Source organism: Sorex fumeus, unplaced genomic scaffold (assembly GCF_029834395.1).
Source record: "Sorex fumeus unplaced genomic scaffold, SorFum_2.1 ptg000006l, whole genome shotgun sequence".
Taxonomy (NCBI): Eukaryota; Metazoa; Chordata; class Mammalia; order Eulipotyphla; family Soricidae; genus Sorex; species Sorex fumeus.
In genome coordinates this window covers 58,282,526-58,302,369 of record NW_026606063.1, presented here as the reverse complement: position 1 = coordinate 58,302,369, position 19,844 = coordinate 58,282,526, and the positions used below count along the sequence as shown (strand labels likewise).

The 19,844-nt window shown below is 42.4% G+C and overlaps 1 protein-coding gene across 2 annotated transcripts in view; it reads left to right on the top strand.

The window, feature by feature from the left end:
• Window positions 1-19,844, top strand: part of NPHP1 (nephrocystin 1) — a 57,528-nt gene that overhangs the window by 22,856 nt on the left and 14,828 nt on the right. For both annotated transcript variants that reach the window (XM_056124383.1, XM_056124374.1), the window contains exons 12-16: window positions 4,875-4,949; window positions 6,798-6,908; window positions 8,453-8,535; window positions 10,471-10,547; window positions 12,586-12,685. In XM_056124383.1, the coding sequence (XP_055980358.1) occupies window positions 4,875-4,949; window positions 6,798-6,908; window positions 8,453-8,535; window positions 10,471-10,547; window positions 12,586-12,685 (446 nt within the window). The remainder of the gene's footprint in view (window positions 1-4,874; window positions 4,950-6,797; window positions 6,909-8,452; window positions 8,536-10,470; window positions 10,548-12,585; window positions 12,686-19,844) is intronic.

Sequence of the window (19,844 nt, the reverse complement as noted above, 5' to 3'; positions counted from 1 at the left end):
TCAGTCAGAAGCCGGAGAAGGCGTGTGAGGGTGGCAACCCAAAGCATTGTCATGGTGGGGAGCAGGGCCGATTTCACCCCCCATCCCATGAAGCCCCTCATGCCTCGTCAATGCTGTCTCATACCTGGCTGTTCATTAGGCTCTAAAAGATGCAGGCCACCATGTCGCCGCTGCAAAGTGGAACAGGCAGAGGGTCAGACACCGTTCCCCTCCCAGGGCGGCATAGCACCATAATTAAATGGGTATTTCTAAGGTAAATGTGAACACAATTTGGTGATAGATTGGCTGTGGGACAACTGGGTGTCACGTATGATATGAGACTTCTGACTTCCACATCCAGATGGTTGATGGTGACATTTGATGAGTCAGGGAACACTGAAAAGGGATCTAGTTGGGAGGAGTTTGTGGATCTAGTTTTGTTCACGGTGAGTGCGCTTCTAACTTCTGGCTGGAGGAAATAACCTTTCTTTCACCTGATATTTAAATAAATAAACTTGGGCTGGAGCAATAGCACAGCGGGTAGGGCATTTGCCTTGCACGCGGCCAACCAGGCTGACCCAAGTTCAATTCCTCTACCCTTCTGGAGAGCCTGGCAAGCTACCAAGAGTATCTGCCGCATGGTAAAGCCTGGCAAGCTACCCTTGAGGTATTCGATATGCCAAACACAGTAACAACAAGTCTCACACTGGAGACGTTACTGGGCCCGCTTGAGCAAATCGATGAACAATGGGAGGACAGTGCTACAGTGCTACAGAACTTGGGTTAAAATAGTGGTTCCTCCCTTGTACCCTCTGTACAAAAGCAGTGTCATCAATGAGCCACTAGGTGTCATTACTGACCAAGACAATGTTTGCCTGCTTTTCCTCATTTGTGCACATTTTGCTATGCCTCATCCCATTCTCACAGATGAGAATATCAAATAAAGATGGAAACTCTAATTGTAATGATGCATCAGGGCTATCAGAGTTTTCTCATATAAAATATAAGATCTGAACCTAATTTATATCTCATTTCCAAACTGGGAAGTTATAGATCACTTAATGGTCACTAAATAATTCATGTTAGTTACTCATGTTAGAAGCGTTTCAATGTCTCTAAAGATATAAACACTGTTAAACTTCTATGTACAGTAAGAAACACCTCACACAAAATCTTAGTCATTACTTCATTCATCAAATAGAATTTAAAAAACTCGAAAAAATAGATGCCATTTCCCTCCTTTCCACTCTTTTTGTGGTTTGTCCTTTCCTTCTTTTACCCTGGCCTTTTTTTCCTTTTACCAAGAATACTGGTGTATAATCTGTTAGAAGTCATAATTTCAAAAGATAGTAAAACATGAAATCACATTGGTAATAGATGGATGTGTTATTAGTTGAATTTCTAGCCAGCCTTACTTCAAATTTAAAAATAAATTTAATAAGAAATTTAATTTGGTTAATTTTTTGGCGGGGTCACGCCCAGTGGTACTCAGGACCTATTCTTGGCTCTGCACTCAGGGATCACCCCTGATGGAACTCAGGGAACCTTATGGGATGCCAGGGATTGAACCCAGGCCAGTTGCATGCAAGGCAAGCACCCTACTATCACACTAGACCCCTAAAAATGAATTTTTATCATAACATTATTCAGTATAAACAGAAGTAGAGAAAATATGGAATTATCAAGAATTTACTAAGTGAATTGATCTATACCCTGTTTTTCTGAATTTTTCTTTAAATAAGAAAGTGATTAAAATGGACATTTTATTGCAGTCATACATGTCTGCATTTATACTTATATATGTACAAAAATATGCATTTTCTTACATAACCACTTACTTCTCATAGCCATCTTTACAGCCTAGGAAGAATTTTAGCCTTTAGGAGTTCTTTTCTGTTTTCACATAATACCTACCCTATGTTCAGATTTCCCTGTTATTTCAAAATTTTCTCTTTATCATTGGAGTATTTGGATGAAGAGCCATACACTGCCTGTGGTGTGTTTGCTTGGTGTGTACTGTAGTCTCCTGGGCTAGCAGTGCCTCTTTTACTGAGCTGAACTTACAAAAGAATAAAAAGTCTGCACATCTATGTGAGGTTGGAGAAATTGCACAGGGGCTAAGGCATATCCCTGGCAGCCCTGAGCACTGCAAGGATGCTCACAGGTTCCAGATGATTCCCATCCCAGCACACCAGGTGTGGCCCAGTGATGCCCAGTGCTGCAGAGTCTACGCAATATCATCCTTTAACCTTCACATTGAACTACTAGCCGCACTGGTCTAGAATTGCAGGGACTGGATCCTGAGCTCCTGAGTACCACATCAAGTATCTCCCGCATCACCCCCTACCCCGACCACCACCCCCCCCAAGAGAAAGCTCTTGGTAGAAATTGATTCTGTATTCTAAAATTTTATTGAAATCACTTGCTATTTCTAATGCCTTTAAACACTGTAGCACTGTCCTCCTGCTGTTCATTAATTTGCTCTAGCAGGCACCAGTAACGTCTCCATTGTGAGACTTGTTGTTACTGTTTTTGGCATATCAAATATGCCATGGGGAGCTTCTCAGGCTCTGCCATGCGGGCAGGATACTTTCAGTAGCTTGCCGGTCTCTCCAAGAGGGACGAACGAATCGAACCCAGGTGGGCCACGTGCAAGGCAAACACCCTACCTGCTGTGCTATCACTCCAGCCTAGAAAATAAATTTCCAACTAACTAAATTGTATCCTTAACATGCTTCCTTCCCAATCTACCCCACTCTTCCCCACCCCCCCCCCCCACCCCGCCCGAGGCCCATGGAGGGCAGCAATCTTTCTGAATATTGAACTGGGGCCATCACAGTTTTTAAGCTCGTACATCCCATGGACAAAGTGACGGGGCAGTACCAAAGAGATCCCCTGGTGTCAAGGACAGTGGTGGCCTGGCTAAGATGGTGGGGGTATGGTATTAATGCACAGTAAATCAATGCTCCATATTAACATACAGAAAGTTTCCAAGTGGCTCTGATCAGCATCCTAGGTGGCTGGATTCTGGCACTGGCTGATCAAGGCAACGGTTGCCCATCCTCACTTGTACAAAGGCAAGAGAAGGGAAAGGAGAGGAGGAGGAATGATCTGGACATCATCCAGTCCCTTCCACTTACTCTCTTCCCATCCGTTCCCCACTCCCTCAAGTCCTTCCAACTGCGATCCAGCCCCATCTGCTACTTCTGCTCACAACCCTCAATTCAAGTCCGTACCATTGCTCTCTGCAAAAACCATCACAAACTGGCCTTCCTGCCTTTTATTTCTCCTCTAGATCATTCTCCCTAACAGCAGATAGGGAGGTTTTTGTTTGCTTGTTTTATCTCACAGAGAAGAGTGTGACACCCTAGCCCGCCATCCATGGCTCCCCGACAGGGAGGCACTAAGTCAAACCCCTCCCTGAAGACCACGTGCAAGCCAGTCACCCACTCCTCTCCATGTCCAGTGTTCACTGCTCCAGCTGCACTTGCCTCCTGGGAGTTCTGGAACTGCACCTATAACTCCTCTTGTCATGAGGGGCTCCCCCTGTCTGGACCAGTCCTGCCAAGTTCTCACAGTATTTATATTCTTTATGGACTCTCTTTTTTTTTTTTTTTGGCTTTTGGAGGCATACCCAGTGATGCTCAGGAGTTACTCCTGGCTTTATACTCAGGAATTACTCCTGGTGGTGCTCAGGGGACCATATGGGATGCTGAGGAGCGACCCTGGTCCCCCGTGTGCAAGGCAAATGCCTTACCCACTGTACTGTTTATGGTGCCAGGGATTGAATCAGAATTTGCCACTTTTAAGGCAAGTGCCTCACCTGCTTTGTTATCTCTCCAACCCACTGAAATTTTAAGTAGACAAAAGATCAGAACACAAGGGAATCAGAGCAATAGTACCGTGGGTATAACTTACTGTTTGGTATGTTTGTAATACTTACATGTTTTAACTAAGTCTCATGATGGAAACATTACTGGGCCCACTTGAGAAAATCGATGAACAATGGGAGTACAGTGACAGTGACATGTTTTAAAAGTTAAACAAAAATAATATGTTTTTTTATTATGTCTTCTTGATGTCTTCTTGATCATAAACTATTTTGCTTAAAAAAACATTACTGAAATTTTATTCACTAGTATTTGGTAGTTTTGCACTACAGTTTGTAAGTGAATAGACCTGTGGTTTTCTTTTTTGTTTGTTATCTTTATCAGGATTAAGTAATATTAGAATATTGAATAGAATGTTGGAAATTGAAATATTGTTTTCTTCATTCCATTCTACTGTTAGTAAATTTTATATTTCTAAAATTTAAGTGGTTACCTTTAAGATTTTAGCTCACTTGCTTAACTATAAACTGTCACTGTCACTGTCCTCCCATTGTTCATGGATTTGCTCGAGCGGGCCCAGTAACGTCCTCATTGGAGACTTTGTTGTTACTGTGTTTGGCAAATCGGATACTGACTTATGGGCCTAAGCATCTTGAGACACTGGTTCTGTATTTGAACTGTGAGCATTGTCTGTCTTAGGACAGAGTAATAGACTATATATAAATATCTCATATTGGTCACCTTTCTCACATAGATAAAATTTGAACCCAAATTTTCATTTACCTTGCTGATAAATATTTCTCAAATATTAAGTATTTAATTTAATTGAGTTTATTATGAGCACAAAGATCTGGGTCTGAGTTCATTTTAGAAGGTCTTTCATTATTTTGTCAGTAAATTGCTGACATGTTTTTAATTAAATTTATATATATTTGATTTAGAAAGAAAATTACAGAAATGTACAAAATAAAAAGTGAAAAATCTCACCTAGTGTCACCCTGTTGACTATTTGGGATGTAGAGGTTGTATTGGTTCAAGGAGTTCGAGTGGAAAATCTCATTTCAGGTCCTGAGCAACATTCATACGGTCAGAGCCACATGGCAGCCCAAAAAGCCCAAAACGTGGACTTTTTCTCCCCAGGTAAGTCAGTTGTGAGAAAAAAGATTATAAGATGAACTTTTTCCTCCTGTTGAGTACTATGATGAGGTAGTCAGAGTATTCTCTTTAAGTGCCATTCATGTTTAGTGCAGAATGGATGAACTGTATAGGCATCTTTAGAGTCTTGAATGTTCATTGAGAACTTTGATAAAAAGTTATCCATATTTATGACTCACCATAGTTATAATTCCTATGAATCATCCCATTTGGTGTATTTCAGAGTTCAGTCTAGAAAAAGACCTTTGATGAAAGAGAAATTGAAGAATAAAAATAAGGAAGTTGTTCAAACATGAAATATCCAATTATGCTAATGGGAACAATGTTATTTATCAGATCACATCGGACATAGTGCTAGGGGACTGGTTGGTGCATTACGCCCAAGAACTGTTAAGATTCGAACAAAAAAAAGACCAGAATGTGGTTAGGTGGTCCCATGTCACTGAGTCAGTATTCCATAGGTGCCAGTAAAAACAAGGACGTCTTGGTCTTTTCATTATAAAGTTTTAATAGTTGTTGTTCTTGCCTTCTTTCTATGGCTTGCATTTTTAGTATTTACTTCCTGCCCACAATAATTCCTTTGTGTTATTGAAAGCTAAGAACCCATCATTACCCTTCCTTTTACTGCATCAGAAGATATTGCAGCAAGATGGAGGTTGGTGAGAGGGCAGAGTGGGCATTGGAGGCCCAGCCCCTCCCTGTGTGCTAAACGTCTCTGCACTCCTGAAGCCCCCAGGAGCTTCGAGCTGTCTGCTGCTTGTATTTTGACACAACACTTAACAATTCTGATGTAACATCTCTATGTGTGTGAAGGGCTGAGATTCAAATTCCCTAATGTTTTCTTAGACATAAAACAAACTATTTGAAGGACAGATAATTAGCATGTGTTATTTTATTGAATGAAATGAGGCATCTGTTAGGTGCAAGGCATTTTCCCTAAGTAATGTGGGCATTTCAGTGTCGTTAGGGAGGAAACACACACATGTATGACAACATTATCCTCGGCCCATGATACACCATTCATGTACAAATTAAAAGTAAAACTATAGGTTTCCTTAGAAGATGTCAATTTTGGCTGGGCTGTCTAGACTTTGAATCCTATTTTAAAAAGTAGTTTTTACTCCTTTTATATTCTACAGTTTCATGTATATTATGGGATTACTTCTTGAAATAGCATTGTATAAACTTCAGCAGACTGACTTATTGGCCTGAGCATCTTGAGACACTGGTTCTGTATCTGAACTATAGCAGGCCCCTCTAAGTCTGCTCTCAGGGGTTCCTAGAATAGTGCTCTGAGGTGTGTAGTGAGCGTGCCTCTCACACGGGTGGAATGTAATGGTTACAGGACTCCAAGGGCTGTGCGTGCCCCAAGAAGGGAGAAATTGATTCTAGTCCTTAGGCTCCATCAAGAAACTAGACCTTGAAGGTTGGATAAGATTTTATAGGCAAGAAAGAGGGCATAGTGGCCTAGGGAGAGAGAAGGGAGTAAACAAAAAGGAAAGCAAAAGAAATTTGACAAGGCACTCTCAGTAAAATTGAGCAAATGTGTATATAGACTTTCATTTTTGTTCTGTTTATAAATAGTATCTGAGTCCAACACTTGTTTCACATTAAGCTCTATTGTAAGCAAAGAGTAAGTGAAGGTAAAGCTATTTCTCTTCAGCACAAATGTTAAGGTTGAAAATATCAAATAAGTGGTAGGGATGAAGAAAGCTGTCTGCTTTTTGTTTCCTTAAAAGCACATTTATCTAGGAAGCATTGACAGGTAGATACAGCTGAAACTTCCCTCCCATTTGGAATTTTTGGGTGACTTTTGGTTCTCTCTTGTTTCAGGTTACTGGCATTTTGCCCTGTTTGCTTGATGGTGATTGTTTTGTCAGGTCTAATTCTTCATCTCCGGATCTTGGAATATTATTTGAACTCGGAATTTCTTATATTCGTAATGTATGTCATTTGAAAGACAAAAGTTTTCTGACATATCAGTTAAAAGAGAAGTAAAGTACTGAGCACTATTTGCAAGTAAAATAATCAAGCATTTTACATGTAACTGAATTTTAATTCCTTGAAAAATGAGAAGGGCCGTGTTTCTAATTTTCTGTGTAGTGAATGTTTAGAATGAAACATTCATTAGTGTTTAGAATGAAAGTGCATTGATTTTATTTTATAGCTAAAAGAACCATCACTCTTTTATAGAATAAAGATTTTAAAGAGACAGGACTAGCAGAAAGTGATTAAAAAATTAAAAAATCTGTATGGCATCCCATAGAGATGGGATTTACCTCTTTCCCAAAGTGTCAAAATACATTTAACCTTGTAAGCAGGGTTCTAATTAAGAGAAGCTGGAGTGATAATTTTTATAAAGTGAGCATCAGAGAGATGGATTGGTTTTTGTGTATAGGTGATGGAACCAGTGGGTGGCATCTGTGATGGTAATGAAATGTTTCCACATTCTAATAAAACCTTGAGAAAATGTATGCATATTTGGCTGTGAAGAAAGCCAAAGAACCACTTATTATGACAGTAATGGAATTACACTGTGTTATCGTTTCCTTTCTTTCTTTCTTTTTCTTTCTTTTTCTTTTCTGAATGTAGAGAGAGGCTCCAAGCAGTGTTCAGGGAATCTGGGCCCTCACCCCGGTCCCGTCCACTTAGCAGATCATGCCAGGCTGTTGAGTGCTGGGCCTGGCAGCGCAGCACTGCTCAGGGGTAGCTGTGCCAGAGCCCACTGGGGTGAACCCTAAGAGGTCCGTGGGGCATGCAGAACTGGGGGTTGAGCTTGGGGCCCTGTACAGGCAAAACTTATACTGCTGATCACAGTTCCAGGATATATCTTTTTTCTTTTAGCTTTTTTTTTTGCTGGGTGGGGGGTAGGAGATACCCAATGGGGTTCAGGGGCTGCTCCTGGCTCAGTATTAAGATGTCATTCCTGGCAGTGTCCAGGAGACCATGTGGTGCCAGGGGTAGAACCTATGCTCAGCTCTTTGAACCATTTCCCTGGCCCCATTTTCATTTCTTTAAGGAGTGTGACTGTGTAAAACAGATCCAGAAACCTCTGGAAGTTGTTGTGGCAGTAAAGTACTGAGCCAAAAGGCCTCTGAATGTTTTATTTGAACGTGCTATTTCTTGGTGAAACAAAGCCTCATAATTGATATTGATGGACTTGAGATCATTCCACAAGATATTTATATTCAATAAACAATAGTAGTAGTAATAAACATAGCATCAGACGTTAGGGCTATTCAGAAACATTTTAACAGAATTATTTTTATTTTAAGTACTTAAAGACTGTAATTTGTACATTAATTTGATAGCCCCTTCATTTGACCTGTTAGTATAAATGAGTTTCATTTAATTTTCTTGTTACAATGTTGTAGTTCTAAAGGTGAATAAAAACGGACAAGAATTTTGTTCCTTTGGAAAGATTTGGTAACTACTTATAAACTTGACTGGCTCAAGTATTAAGTTTTGTGTACCTTTCTATTTCCTAGTCAACTGGTGAAAGAGGAGAACTGAGTTGTGGCTGGGTGTTTCTTAAACTTTTTGATGACAGTGGAATTCCTATCCCAGCAAAGTAAGTTAGCTGCATATTTCTTCTTAATAAGTGATTGTATAGAAATTGAGTTTTTCAGATTCTTGATACTTCATGTTTGGAGAACATAGGTTCTGTTTGCAGTTCAGTAACTTGAAGACAGAGTTGTTGTGGTTTGTGTTGATTTACTACTTTGGGACAGTGTATAAAAACAGCATGCCATCTTATCCAAAAAAGGAAGAAATGAGACATACTGAATTTATTATTATTATTAAATTTTTTGGTTTTGGAGCCATACCCAACTACTCAGGGGTTACTCTTGTCTCTGTGCTCAGGGATCACTCCTGGTGGTATTCAGGGGATCATGTGTGATGCTGAGGATCAAACCCAGGTTGGCTACACACAAGGCAAGCTCCCTACCTGCCGTGCTCTCACTCCGGCCCCTGCACAATTACTTAAAAAGATATTTATGCTGGCTTGCTGCTAAGAACATCCCTTCAGTAGTTCTTTCTTAAAATTTATTTTTCTGGTATGAGCACATTTCGCAACACCAAAACGGCCTGATTCTCTCCCAAGAATTGGAAAGCCAAGTCCAGTCTTCCACATCTGTGCCTCTGCCTTTATTGTGTAGACAATACATTGAAATTGTAATGGTAGCTCTTGTTAACATCTTTAACTTTTAAGATCAAAGGGCAGACTAATAATAAATATTTGCAGTATATAAATAATAGATTACTACTGCTAATATTAAAAGAGTCCTCAAAAACTAATAAGGAAATTAGCAAACTTTTGGAATAGGTGCACACAAACAATCCAAGTCTGGGAAATATATAAGAATCACAGAGGAGCTGCGAAGGACAGTGAATAACTGGTGATTCATCCCAGGTTCAGTGAAAACCCTCTGGTTCTCATCAGGCTCTGTCCTTGGTACTGTGAGCAGGCTCCATAATGTCACCGAGCTTCCATTTCTCTTGTCTCTTTTGTTGTTGTTGTTGTTGTTGTTTTGGTTTTGGGGGTTCAAAAAATACCCATACCCAAACCAAGCTCAAGGCTTACCCCTATTCCCTGACTCTGTGGAACATATGGGTATGTGGGATCAAACCCTGGTTGGCTGCATGAAAGTCAAGCGCCTTCCCCCCATGCCATTTCCCCGGCCCCTCCCTCATCTTTAGAATGGAGTATTACAGTTACTGCCACAAAGGTTTATGGTGAGATTAGCTCAGTTAATGTTCCATGCCACCTTGGCCTCCTCTGACCCCATGGGCATGGGTGTGGCCTCCTTCCTGGGGCAGAGGTCAAAGTCCTAACTGCGCTCTGCTGGGTGAAGTCACCAGCAGAAGTGGGTGGGTGCTCAGGCGCCACTACCACACAATGGATGGAGTCACCAGGATGCTTATGCTTCTCATTTCTAATAATGTTCTGAATTTTGAGTAGTATTTAAGTGGTAATAAAATATATTTATCTGCTCTTGTCTTTCTAAAAGTAAAATTGCAGCTCCTTTTTAAATGAGGTGTGCCTCTATGTATCGACAGAGAAACATTTCCAAGGTCCATTATATAAAAAAGCAAGTTGTAGGATAGTAGATAGACTGTAACTGCACCTTCTCTTCACAACCAAAGTGGCTCTCTTTTGGGCCCTACTTTCATATTTTAAGGAACAATATCAATTCAATTCATAATAGCCCTATTTAAAATTATTAAGCACTTTTAAAAATACTTGAAATGTATAAAAACATAGCATATTCACATGTGCTTTAACATGTCATTAAGTCAAAACTAAGGTGTGGAAAATCAATTTTTTATAGTTCATAAATAAGAAAAGTTTTATTAACTAGTCTCTTAGCTCACAAAGGAATCAACAGTTTTCATCATAGAAAGCCTCGTTTGTGATTATCTGTGCTAAAGTGTTTATCACTCCTATTCTCGTGTTACCAAATGCCCGTGATATGTCTCATAATGATATTTTGTGCTTTTGTAGAACCTATGAACTCTTCTTGAATGGTGGCACCCCTTATGAAAAAGGTGTAGAAGTTGACCCCTCACTATCCAGAAGAGGTGATGTACTTATGTATTGCTTTTCTTCTTTTCCTTAAAAAGTAAATGGAAGGTCAGAGAAAGAGCTGCTTTGAAGTACATGATTTGCGTACTGGAGCCCTGGCACCACATGGTCCCCTGAGCACCACTGTTAGCACTCCTCGATATGCCCTCCCTCTCCACCCCTCCCCCCCAATAAACAATTAAAGAAGGACTGAGGAGATGGTGCTGCTTGGGGTTACATGCCAGGAATATTCAAGATTCTCAGTTCAGTCTCTGGCACCAAACGTTGCCTAGAGTGGCCCTGTTGCCACACTGGGTGGGACCTCTGTATAAAGGGATTAAACGAGGTTCATCGGAGAAAACAGTACTTTGAAGTACACAGAACACTCTTCTCTTGATGTCTCATTTTAAAAAAAATACATCATTTGGGGGCTGGAGTGATAGTACAGTGGGTAGGGCGTTTGCCTTGCATGCAGCCGACCCGGGTTTGATTCCCAGCATCCCATATGGTCCCCCGAGCACCACCAGGAGTAATTACTGAGTGCAGAGCCAGGAATAACCCCTGAGCATTGTAAGACCCGAAAAGAAAAAAAAATCACTTGATACTAAAAGCCTTTTTTCCTTTGATTTTTGCTATTGTTGTGGGACCACATGTGGGACTACTAGGTGCAGGACCACATCGCAAGTCCATCTTTTGGGGAGGTAAAGGACCTCCCAAGTAGTGTGCAGGAGACCTGGGGTGCCTTTCCTGGTAATATACAGCCAAGCAAGCCGGATGATTCAATGCTGGTGCTGAGGGTATGTTGCTTGCTGGGGCTACCCTGGCAGTGTTTGGGGCCTCCGGGCCTTCACCCATCAATGCTCTAGGGGCCACGTGGTTCTGGTTAATGGAACCAGGGCTGCCTGGCATGCATTCTAGGCTCTGTACTATCACCCCAGCTCCCATTATTAAAATGTAGTCTTTTAAGTCAAGGTGCTATTTTCTTGGTAGCACGTGCTCCTCTTGTATAAAAAAGCAAGAAATGGGAGGTCTCTGCATTGCTTTCCTTCCCGTGAGCAGGAGGCTGATGCTTCTGACTTTCCCAAAAAGAAGAGAAGAAGCTAATTCGGAGAATGCCTGCTGCCGGGTCAAAGGGTGTGGACATCTGAAACACAAATCCATGCCAAATTGCCTTCCAGAAACACAGAGAATCTTTTTTCTTTTCTTTTCTTTCCTTTTCTTTTTTCTGTTTTAGGGCCACACCCTGTGGTGCTCAGGGGTTCTCCTGGCTCTGCACTCAGGAATTACTCCTGGAGGTGCTTGCATGGGGCGGGGGGGGGGGGGGGGCACATATGAAATGCTTGGGATGCAATCTGGGTCAGCTACAAACAAAGCAAGTGCCCTATCCATTCTACTTCACTCTGATCCATGTCTTTTAATATGGCTACCCACCAGGTCCTACACTAGGTAATGGGTAAAGGAGAGAGTACAGTGGTCAGAGTGCCTGCTGGCCTAGAGGACATTCCATCACTCTTGGATGTCCCTCTCCCGTGTTTGATGCTGTAGGAGACATAGCAGTGCTGCTGTACCCGTGATGTCAGTTCCACTCCTCGGGACCGAGGAGTTTGAGGGAAGCCAGACATCCCTTCCTGCTCCCCGGGAGTCCTTGCAATCTGGCCTCAGTGATCTGGCTGAGGCACCTCCTTTGGTGACTGCTTGCAGGACTGCGAAGAGCAGTAAGATCATACTCTCCCAGCAGGTGTGCGAGCGATATGTGCCTTCTTACAGCTCAGCACCCTGGATCCTCAGCACTGCTTTATTGCATACTCCCTGTCCTAAACATGGCAGGTTTTGTTTTGGTTTTGCTTGGGGAGAGAGGGTCACTTCTGGCTGTGCTCAAGGCTTCCTCCTGGCTCTGCACTCAGGGATGACTCCTGGTGGGCTCAGGGGACCATATGGAGTGCTGAGTGTGGAACCCAGGTGGGCTACTTGCAAGACAAGCACCTACCCACTGTACTATTGCCCTAGTTCCTAAGCACAGCAAGTTTTGACATTTATCTTATTTTATATTTAAAGCATATGGGAATGTTTTCCACCAGATGATGACAATGAGAAGACAACCCCAACTACTTGTCAAATTGAGGTCGCTGAACAAAAGATCAAGGAACTTACTAAGGTTGGTGGCTACTGCGTGCTGGGGAGAGCAAGCCCTTCAGCATTGGTGTTTAGCTCTGTCTGCCTCTGCTTGATCATCTGTAACTGGCTGTTCTTTTCACATTAAGCTGTCAGTCAAAAATCAATAAGGAAATTGAATAGCAGTGACTTTTAGCTTAGCATATTCTTCTGTTTACTAGACTTGATCAAAAATCATTTAGAAATAGTTTTGTTTTAAGAACTATACCCACGGCAGTGCTCAGGGTACCCCCAGAGCTAGTCTAGATGGTACTCAGGGGAGGGAACCGAGAGGTACCCAAGATCCACGCTGCGTCTCACGCATGCAGGGTACAGGTGCTCCACCACCGAGCCATATCCTTGCACCTGCTGGAAGTGGCAGAAAACCTTTGGATTAAGTGAGTTTGCTGGTCTATGACCCTGTCTTCAAAGAATTTTTTTAAATGTCAAGCTCTACATACCATAAAATTTACCCCTTTCAATTCATAGTTGTTTGACTTTGGGCAGATCTTTACTACTACCATGGCATCAAGACAGTATTCTCCTCATTGTAAGCAATTATCTCCTGCCCCTTGGTGGTCAGCACTACAGTCTGGTCTTTGGCAACAGCTCAATGGTTTCTTTCTTTGTAGTTTTTGCCTTTTCTGGACTGTCATAGAAATGGCATCATATTGCATATAACTTGTGGAGTCCAGCATCTTAAAATGAATTCAAGATGCCTTTGTTCCATAGTATGCTAGTAATTTGTTCATCTTGTTTGGCTACATTTGGTGGCTATACCATAATGTGAACATATGGATCATATAGACATATGACAGTTATGAGTGAAGTTGCTTTAGATACTTGCATGTGAGTAATTTGGATGTGATACAGATGAGGCAGAAGCAGCAGTGGCAGGTCTCTGTTAGTTCACGATTCTCAGGTGAAGAATGAAAGAAAGAATGAAGAATGAAAACACTGAGTAATAAAGATGCTCAGACTCAGAGTTGGAAAGTAGGAACATTTATTGGAAAGTAGAAGAGGAAAGAAAAGAAGCTCCCCAAGTGGAGAGGACCTTGGAGTTTTGTGTGTGCCCTTTTAAAGGTTCCTTGCTTTCCTTATCAGTTGACAAGGGTTTACAAAAGATGCCAGAAAATTGCAGGGATGTCTAGCTAGTCGATCTGTCTGGACATAATTGCCTATTAACTTTTTTTTTCTTTTTAAGTCACACCCAGCGATGCACAGGGTTCACTCCTGGCTCATGCACTCAGGAATTACTCCTGGTGGTGCTCGGGGGACCATATGGGATGCTGGGAATCGAACCCGGGTCAGCCACGTGCAAGGCAAATGCCCTATCTGCTGTGCTATTGCTCCAGCCCCAATAGCCTATTATCTTAGTTTCCTTATCAGCGGAGACTTCAGGGCAGAATTTTATGTTCCTGGGAAACCCCAGGAATGTCTCCAGGAAGACAGGACCTTGGGGGTGGAATGTGTGTCAAATGGTTAAGGGAGAGATAGAATATCTTGAGAGAGAAAACTAGCTTCCTCTCTCACTGGTAAGGGGAAACTGAGGTTTCCTCTTTCAGATGGGGCATATATCTTTATTTCCTATGGGTATAAATACTTAGATAGGTCAAATGGTGTTTAACTTTATCAGAAACTGCCAAAGTGATTTCTAAAATGACTCTACCAGGTTATTCTCCCATCAAAAGTGTGTGGAAGTTCTAATTATTCTATATTCTTTTCTTAGAATTGTTTAAAACATTTTGGGCCACACCCTATGATGCTCAGGGCTCACTTCTGCCTCTGGACTCAAGGATCACTCCTGGAGGTGCTTGGTTGACCATAACTAGGGATCAAACCCAGATCACCTGTGTGCAAGGCAGTGTACTGTACTATCTTCCAGCCCTTAATTCCATATTCTTGGTATTCTCAACTTTTGCCTCTTGACCATTTTAATAAATAATAATAGTGATAGCACAGCGGGTAGGGCATTCGCCTACAAGCGGCCAACATGGCCGACCCAAGTTCGATTCCTCCGCCCCTCTCGGAGAGCCCGGCAAGCTACCGAGAGTATTCGATATGCCAGACACAGTAACAACAAAGTCTCCAGTGGAGACGTTACTGGGCCCGCTCGAGCAAATCGATGATCAACGTGAGGGCCTTTACCTTTACCTTTACCAATATCACTGTATCACTGTCATCCCATTGTTCATCGATTTGCTTGAGCGGGCGCCAGTAACATCTCCATTCATCCCTGTCTTCATCCCTGTCATGTTCAGGGTCAGGGGAATGAGGACCGTCATTGTTGCTGTTTTTGGCATATCAAGTACACCACAGGTAGCTTGCCAGGCTCTGCCATGCAATAAATAATAGTACCTCATGGTAATTTTAATTTTAATTTTTTTTATGATGCTTTTACACTGGTAGAATCCCAGTTTGGTCAGTTGCTAACTCAGCAATTTCTTGGACAAACCTCATTGAATCATCTCTCTCAGGGTCTTAGTGTTAACATCTTTAAAATGGGCATAATCAGGGACTGAAAAGACAGTACAGTGGGTAAGACATTTGTCTTGCATGTGAACAACCTGGGTTCGTTCTGTAGCAATCCATATGGCCCCTCAAGCCCAGCCAAGCGTGGGCCCTGAGAGCAGAGCCTGGAGTAAGTCCTGAGCACTACCGAGTGTGGCCCCAAAACCAAAATAAGTAAAATGGGAATAATAATATCAGCCCTATAAAGCTACATATAATGAAGTTTAATGCATATAAAAAACAAAAGCTGATGTTTATAATTCATGGAACACAGTAAAATATAATGTTAGCTATTATGTAATGGATCTGTGTAAATATAGTGTCAGGAAGATGGTGTTAGGTGTGACAAAATATATTCAAATAAAGATGTGCTATACAGGGGCCAGAGATAGTATAAGGATTAAGATACTTCCCTTGTATGTAGCTGACCCAGATTTTATTCCCAGCATTACATGGTCCCAGTAGTAAATTCTGAGCACAAAGTTAGGAGTATCTCCTGAACATCACCCAGTATGTCCCCCAAACCCCAATTCCCTTCCCTGCGAAAATGGACTGTGTAATAGCAGTAATACTGGGAGAAGTTGAGATAAATTTTGAAGGACCAGAGAGATGTGCTCACATGAAGATGTAGAGGGAAAGAACTTTCCACAGAAGGTCCTTCATGGTCATGGATGGCAGTGGTGGACCCCAAGCAGGCTTGGGAACAGAGACTGATGCAGCCGGACAGCCCTAAGGGCTCACTCTCTACTCCTACATCATTAAGAAGTGAGGAAGGAAGCAAAATACCTGCACGCTCCACTGAATGGTTGCTTTTCTCACTCTTGGTTGTGCTTTAAGTTAAATATCCTTTTCAAAATCTCCAGTGAAATATATTTCATTAATAGTTGAATCTATCAATAGACATTAGTAAAGTGTTCATGAGCATTTATTCTCTTGGCTTCCCCTTACCCCCATCAGTGTTCATGGAGCTTATAAATTCCCTTTTGCCACTGGTCTTTCCTTGGAAAATAATTTTCAAGATTAAAAAAAAAAGGAGTACAGAAGCAGCCTTTGTAAAAGAAGCATCCTGTTTAGTTTCTCCAGCCTCCCGCTACTCAGTTCCTTGGTGAAGTCTCACGGAGGCCAGTTCTCCATGTCTTTCAAGCACAGCTCTTAACAGTGCTTTGGCCCACACACAGGTTTGCAGGTACATTTTGCGATCTGGGCAGCTGTGCTGAGTGTGCAGAGCTCAGGTAGGCGGGCCCAACACAGATGCAGGAAATCTCCTAGATGAATTCTCTCGTAAAAAAATCTTCCTGTTTATTTTTATTATATTTTGGCATTATGATTACAATCTTGTTATTGTTTATGGTTTTGATGTACAAAGTTATCTCATCACCACCGAAGTACCCGTGACTTTCCACAACTGCCCTTTTGTCACCGCTAGTTGGATCTTCACACCCCTCCGCTCCCCTCGATGGCTCCCCACCACTGTTTGTGAATCAGTTCTATAGCCCAAGGCCAAGGGTTTATCATTATTCATCAGTGTCTATTCCCTTGCTTTGTTTTTCTCTATTGCACAGATAAGTGAGACCCTTTGTTATCAGTCTTTCTCCCTCTGACTTATTTTGCTTAACATGATCTCCAGTTCCATGCACATGACAGCAAGATGTATTTCATCATTTCTTACAACTTATAGCACTCCATTGTGTATGTGTGCCACAGTTTCTCTATCCATTCATATACTTCTGGAAACTTGGGTTGTTTTAAAATCCTGGCGATTATACTAAGCTCTGCTAGAACATAAGTGTACATATATCTTTATGTGTTATTTTATTTTGTTTTAAGGATAGATGTCAAGAAGTGGGTTCATTGATCATATGAGAATCCTATTTTTACTTTTCTTTAAAATTTATTTTGGGGGCACACCCAGTGATGCTTAAGGATTACTTCTGGCTCTGCGTTCAGGAATTCTTCTGGAAGTGCTAAGGGGAACCATATGGGATGCCAGGGATTGAACTCCAGTCAGCCATGTGCAAGGCAAGCACCCTACCCACTGTACCACATCTCTGGCCCCCTGTTCTTACCTTTTTGAAAAATCTCCATATGTTTTGTCACTTCAGTGAGAATGGCATATAACAAGATGACTGGAAACTGTTTTAGTGGGGATGCAGGGAAAGAGGAACCCATTCTCTATGTTGGTAAAAAAACATCTGCTAGAAAAACAGTTTGGAGATTCCTCTACGTGATGAATTCTTTTTTTTTTTTTTAATTTTAATTGAATCACCATGAGATACAGATACAAAGCTTTCATGTTGAGTTTCAGTCTTACAATGATCAGTGTGATGGATTCTTAAAGAATCTTTGTGGCCCAAATCTCAGGGATGAGACTCCTGCTTAATCCCAGAACTTGAGCTACACCCAGAAATGTGTATTTAACCGGAGCAAAGATCTTCCTGCTGTGCACTTCTCTGGAGCTCAGCCTAGCACCTGTCATCCCTGTGCCCCTCCCCACCCCCACTCACCTTGTCATGCTGTGTGCCCTTCTCTCCCCTGAGAATGCCGAGACTTGAGCTCTGACTTGCAGTGCCTGCTCCACTTGGCATGAAGTGTACTCCCTAGGTGATGGTGACTGTGACAGTGTGGTTATGTAGTTCCAGACTCAGGCTGACACTCACAGAAACCAGGCAATGAAGCCAGAAGCCCAGGCTTTGTTGCAGAATCATGAGCCGGCATTTGAGGGCTGTGCCACTGGTTCAAGGTGAAGAGCTAAGCACCAGCATGAGTACCTTTAGCGGCACTGCTCAGAGCCTGTGTGCCCTGCAAGGCAGGCGGGGAATAAAGTAGGGAAGGGAGACTGACCCGTCTCAGTGTCCTGCTCCAGCTCACGTCTCTCCCCTCACCTACCACCTTCCGTGTGTGGAAGAAGCAAAGAATGGTTTTGTGGCCTTTCTGCTCTGCTCCTTCAAAAGTACATCCCATCTCTACACATCCTCACTGGCTCATGCTTAAGAACTTAACCTTTGCTTAGCCACAATTCTCTCCCCAAAAGGAGGAAAGGACAGAGGTTCTTTCTATTATGCCAAGTGGCACACAACAGTGGGGATATAGGGCCTAGGCTTGGAAATCTGGTTAGATATTCTGTCAGTGCCATTTTCACCCAGTTGCTTTGCTACTTGGGTTCATACCACCTTTTCAGCCAACTGGCGGTCTTACATGAGCATGCCCATCAGAGCCAGGGAGACCTGTGAAAATGTACACTATCAGTGTAGACTCATCCTCTTTGCCAAGTGACAGCCCTTTCTGTGCCATAGATATTGTTTCATGCAGTTGGTTGTGGTGATGGTGACTATCAAAAGAGGGAGCAGATAGAGTCCTCCAGCTTCAGGAAGATTTGCCTTTATAACTTTAGAGCTGGGATGGAGTGATAGCACAGCAGGTAGGACGTTTGCCTTGCATGTGGCCGACCCGAGTTCGTTTCCTCCACCCCTCTCAGAAAGCCCTGCAAACTACCAAGAGTATCTTGCCTGTATGGCAGAGCCTGGCAAGCTACCAGTGGTGTATTCGATATTCCAAACACAGTAACAACAAGCCACACGATTTGTTGTGAGACGTTACTGGTGCCTGCTCGAGCAAATTGTTGAACAATGGGAGAACAGTGCTGGGCAGTGCAGTGCTGGAACTTTAGAGCTATTTTCCAAGGACTTAACTTGATGGATTTGGCCAGAGGCATTTAAAAACCCAGCTGATGGAAAGCCCTGAATTTAGAGCCAGATTCCCAGTTCTCGAATTATAGTCATCAAGAAAAACTGGTCTATAGTCATAGTAGGTTGTATATGTATGTTTATAAATTTCCTGGACTGGAGCAATAGCACAGCGGGTAAGGCGTTTGCCTTGCACGCAGCCAACATGGCCGACCCGAGTTCAATTCCTCCACGCCTCTTGGAGAGCCCGGCAAGCTACCGAGAGTATCTTGCCCGCACGGCAGAGCCTGGCAAGCTACCCGTGAGTACTCGATATGCCAAACACAGTAGCAACAAGTCTCATGATAGAGATGTTACTGGGCCCACTCGAGCAAATTGATGAACAACGGGAGGACCGTGACCGTGATAAATTTCCTATAATTTTTTCCCTTCCCCACCCATTTCCTCTGTTACTTCTACTGTACTGTTGCTCCAAATAAGTGTTAGTAGTATTACCTTTCTGTGCTCATTATTATGTTTGTTGCTCTTCTGCCACCAGATGCTGGTCTATCTAGATCAGAAAGAAGTAGATTTTTACTGTTTTGAATCAGCCAAACTTTAGTAGCTCAGAGCTTTTCTGTCATGTTGGGGTTTGGGGAAACTTGGAGGATTTCCCTAAAGAAAACTGATAAAAAGCAAGGAATATTGCTTCCTGTTGTGGAAAAAAGAAAATCAATCATCCAAACTGACAAAGGACCAAAGCCCCTGGTGTAGGCTGGAAGTGATGCCTACTAGACAGAAAAGTAGGTGGATATGTGAGAGAAAGAGAAGGTAAAATGGAAAGGAAGGAAAGTTCCACCCCTTCCTCTCACAAAATCAATAGCTGCTTTTCAGCATGAGATAAGAGGTTGGATATACCACTGAAATGATGTTCATTCTAGGCCACAGACCAAAGGGCAGGATGTAGAACAGTCTTAGGTAAACACAGCA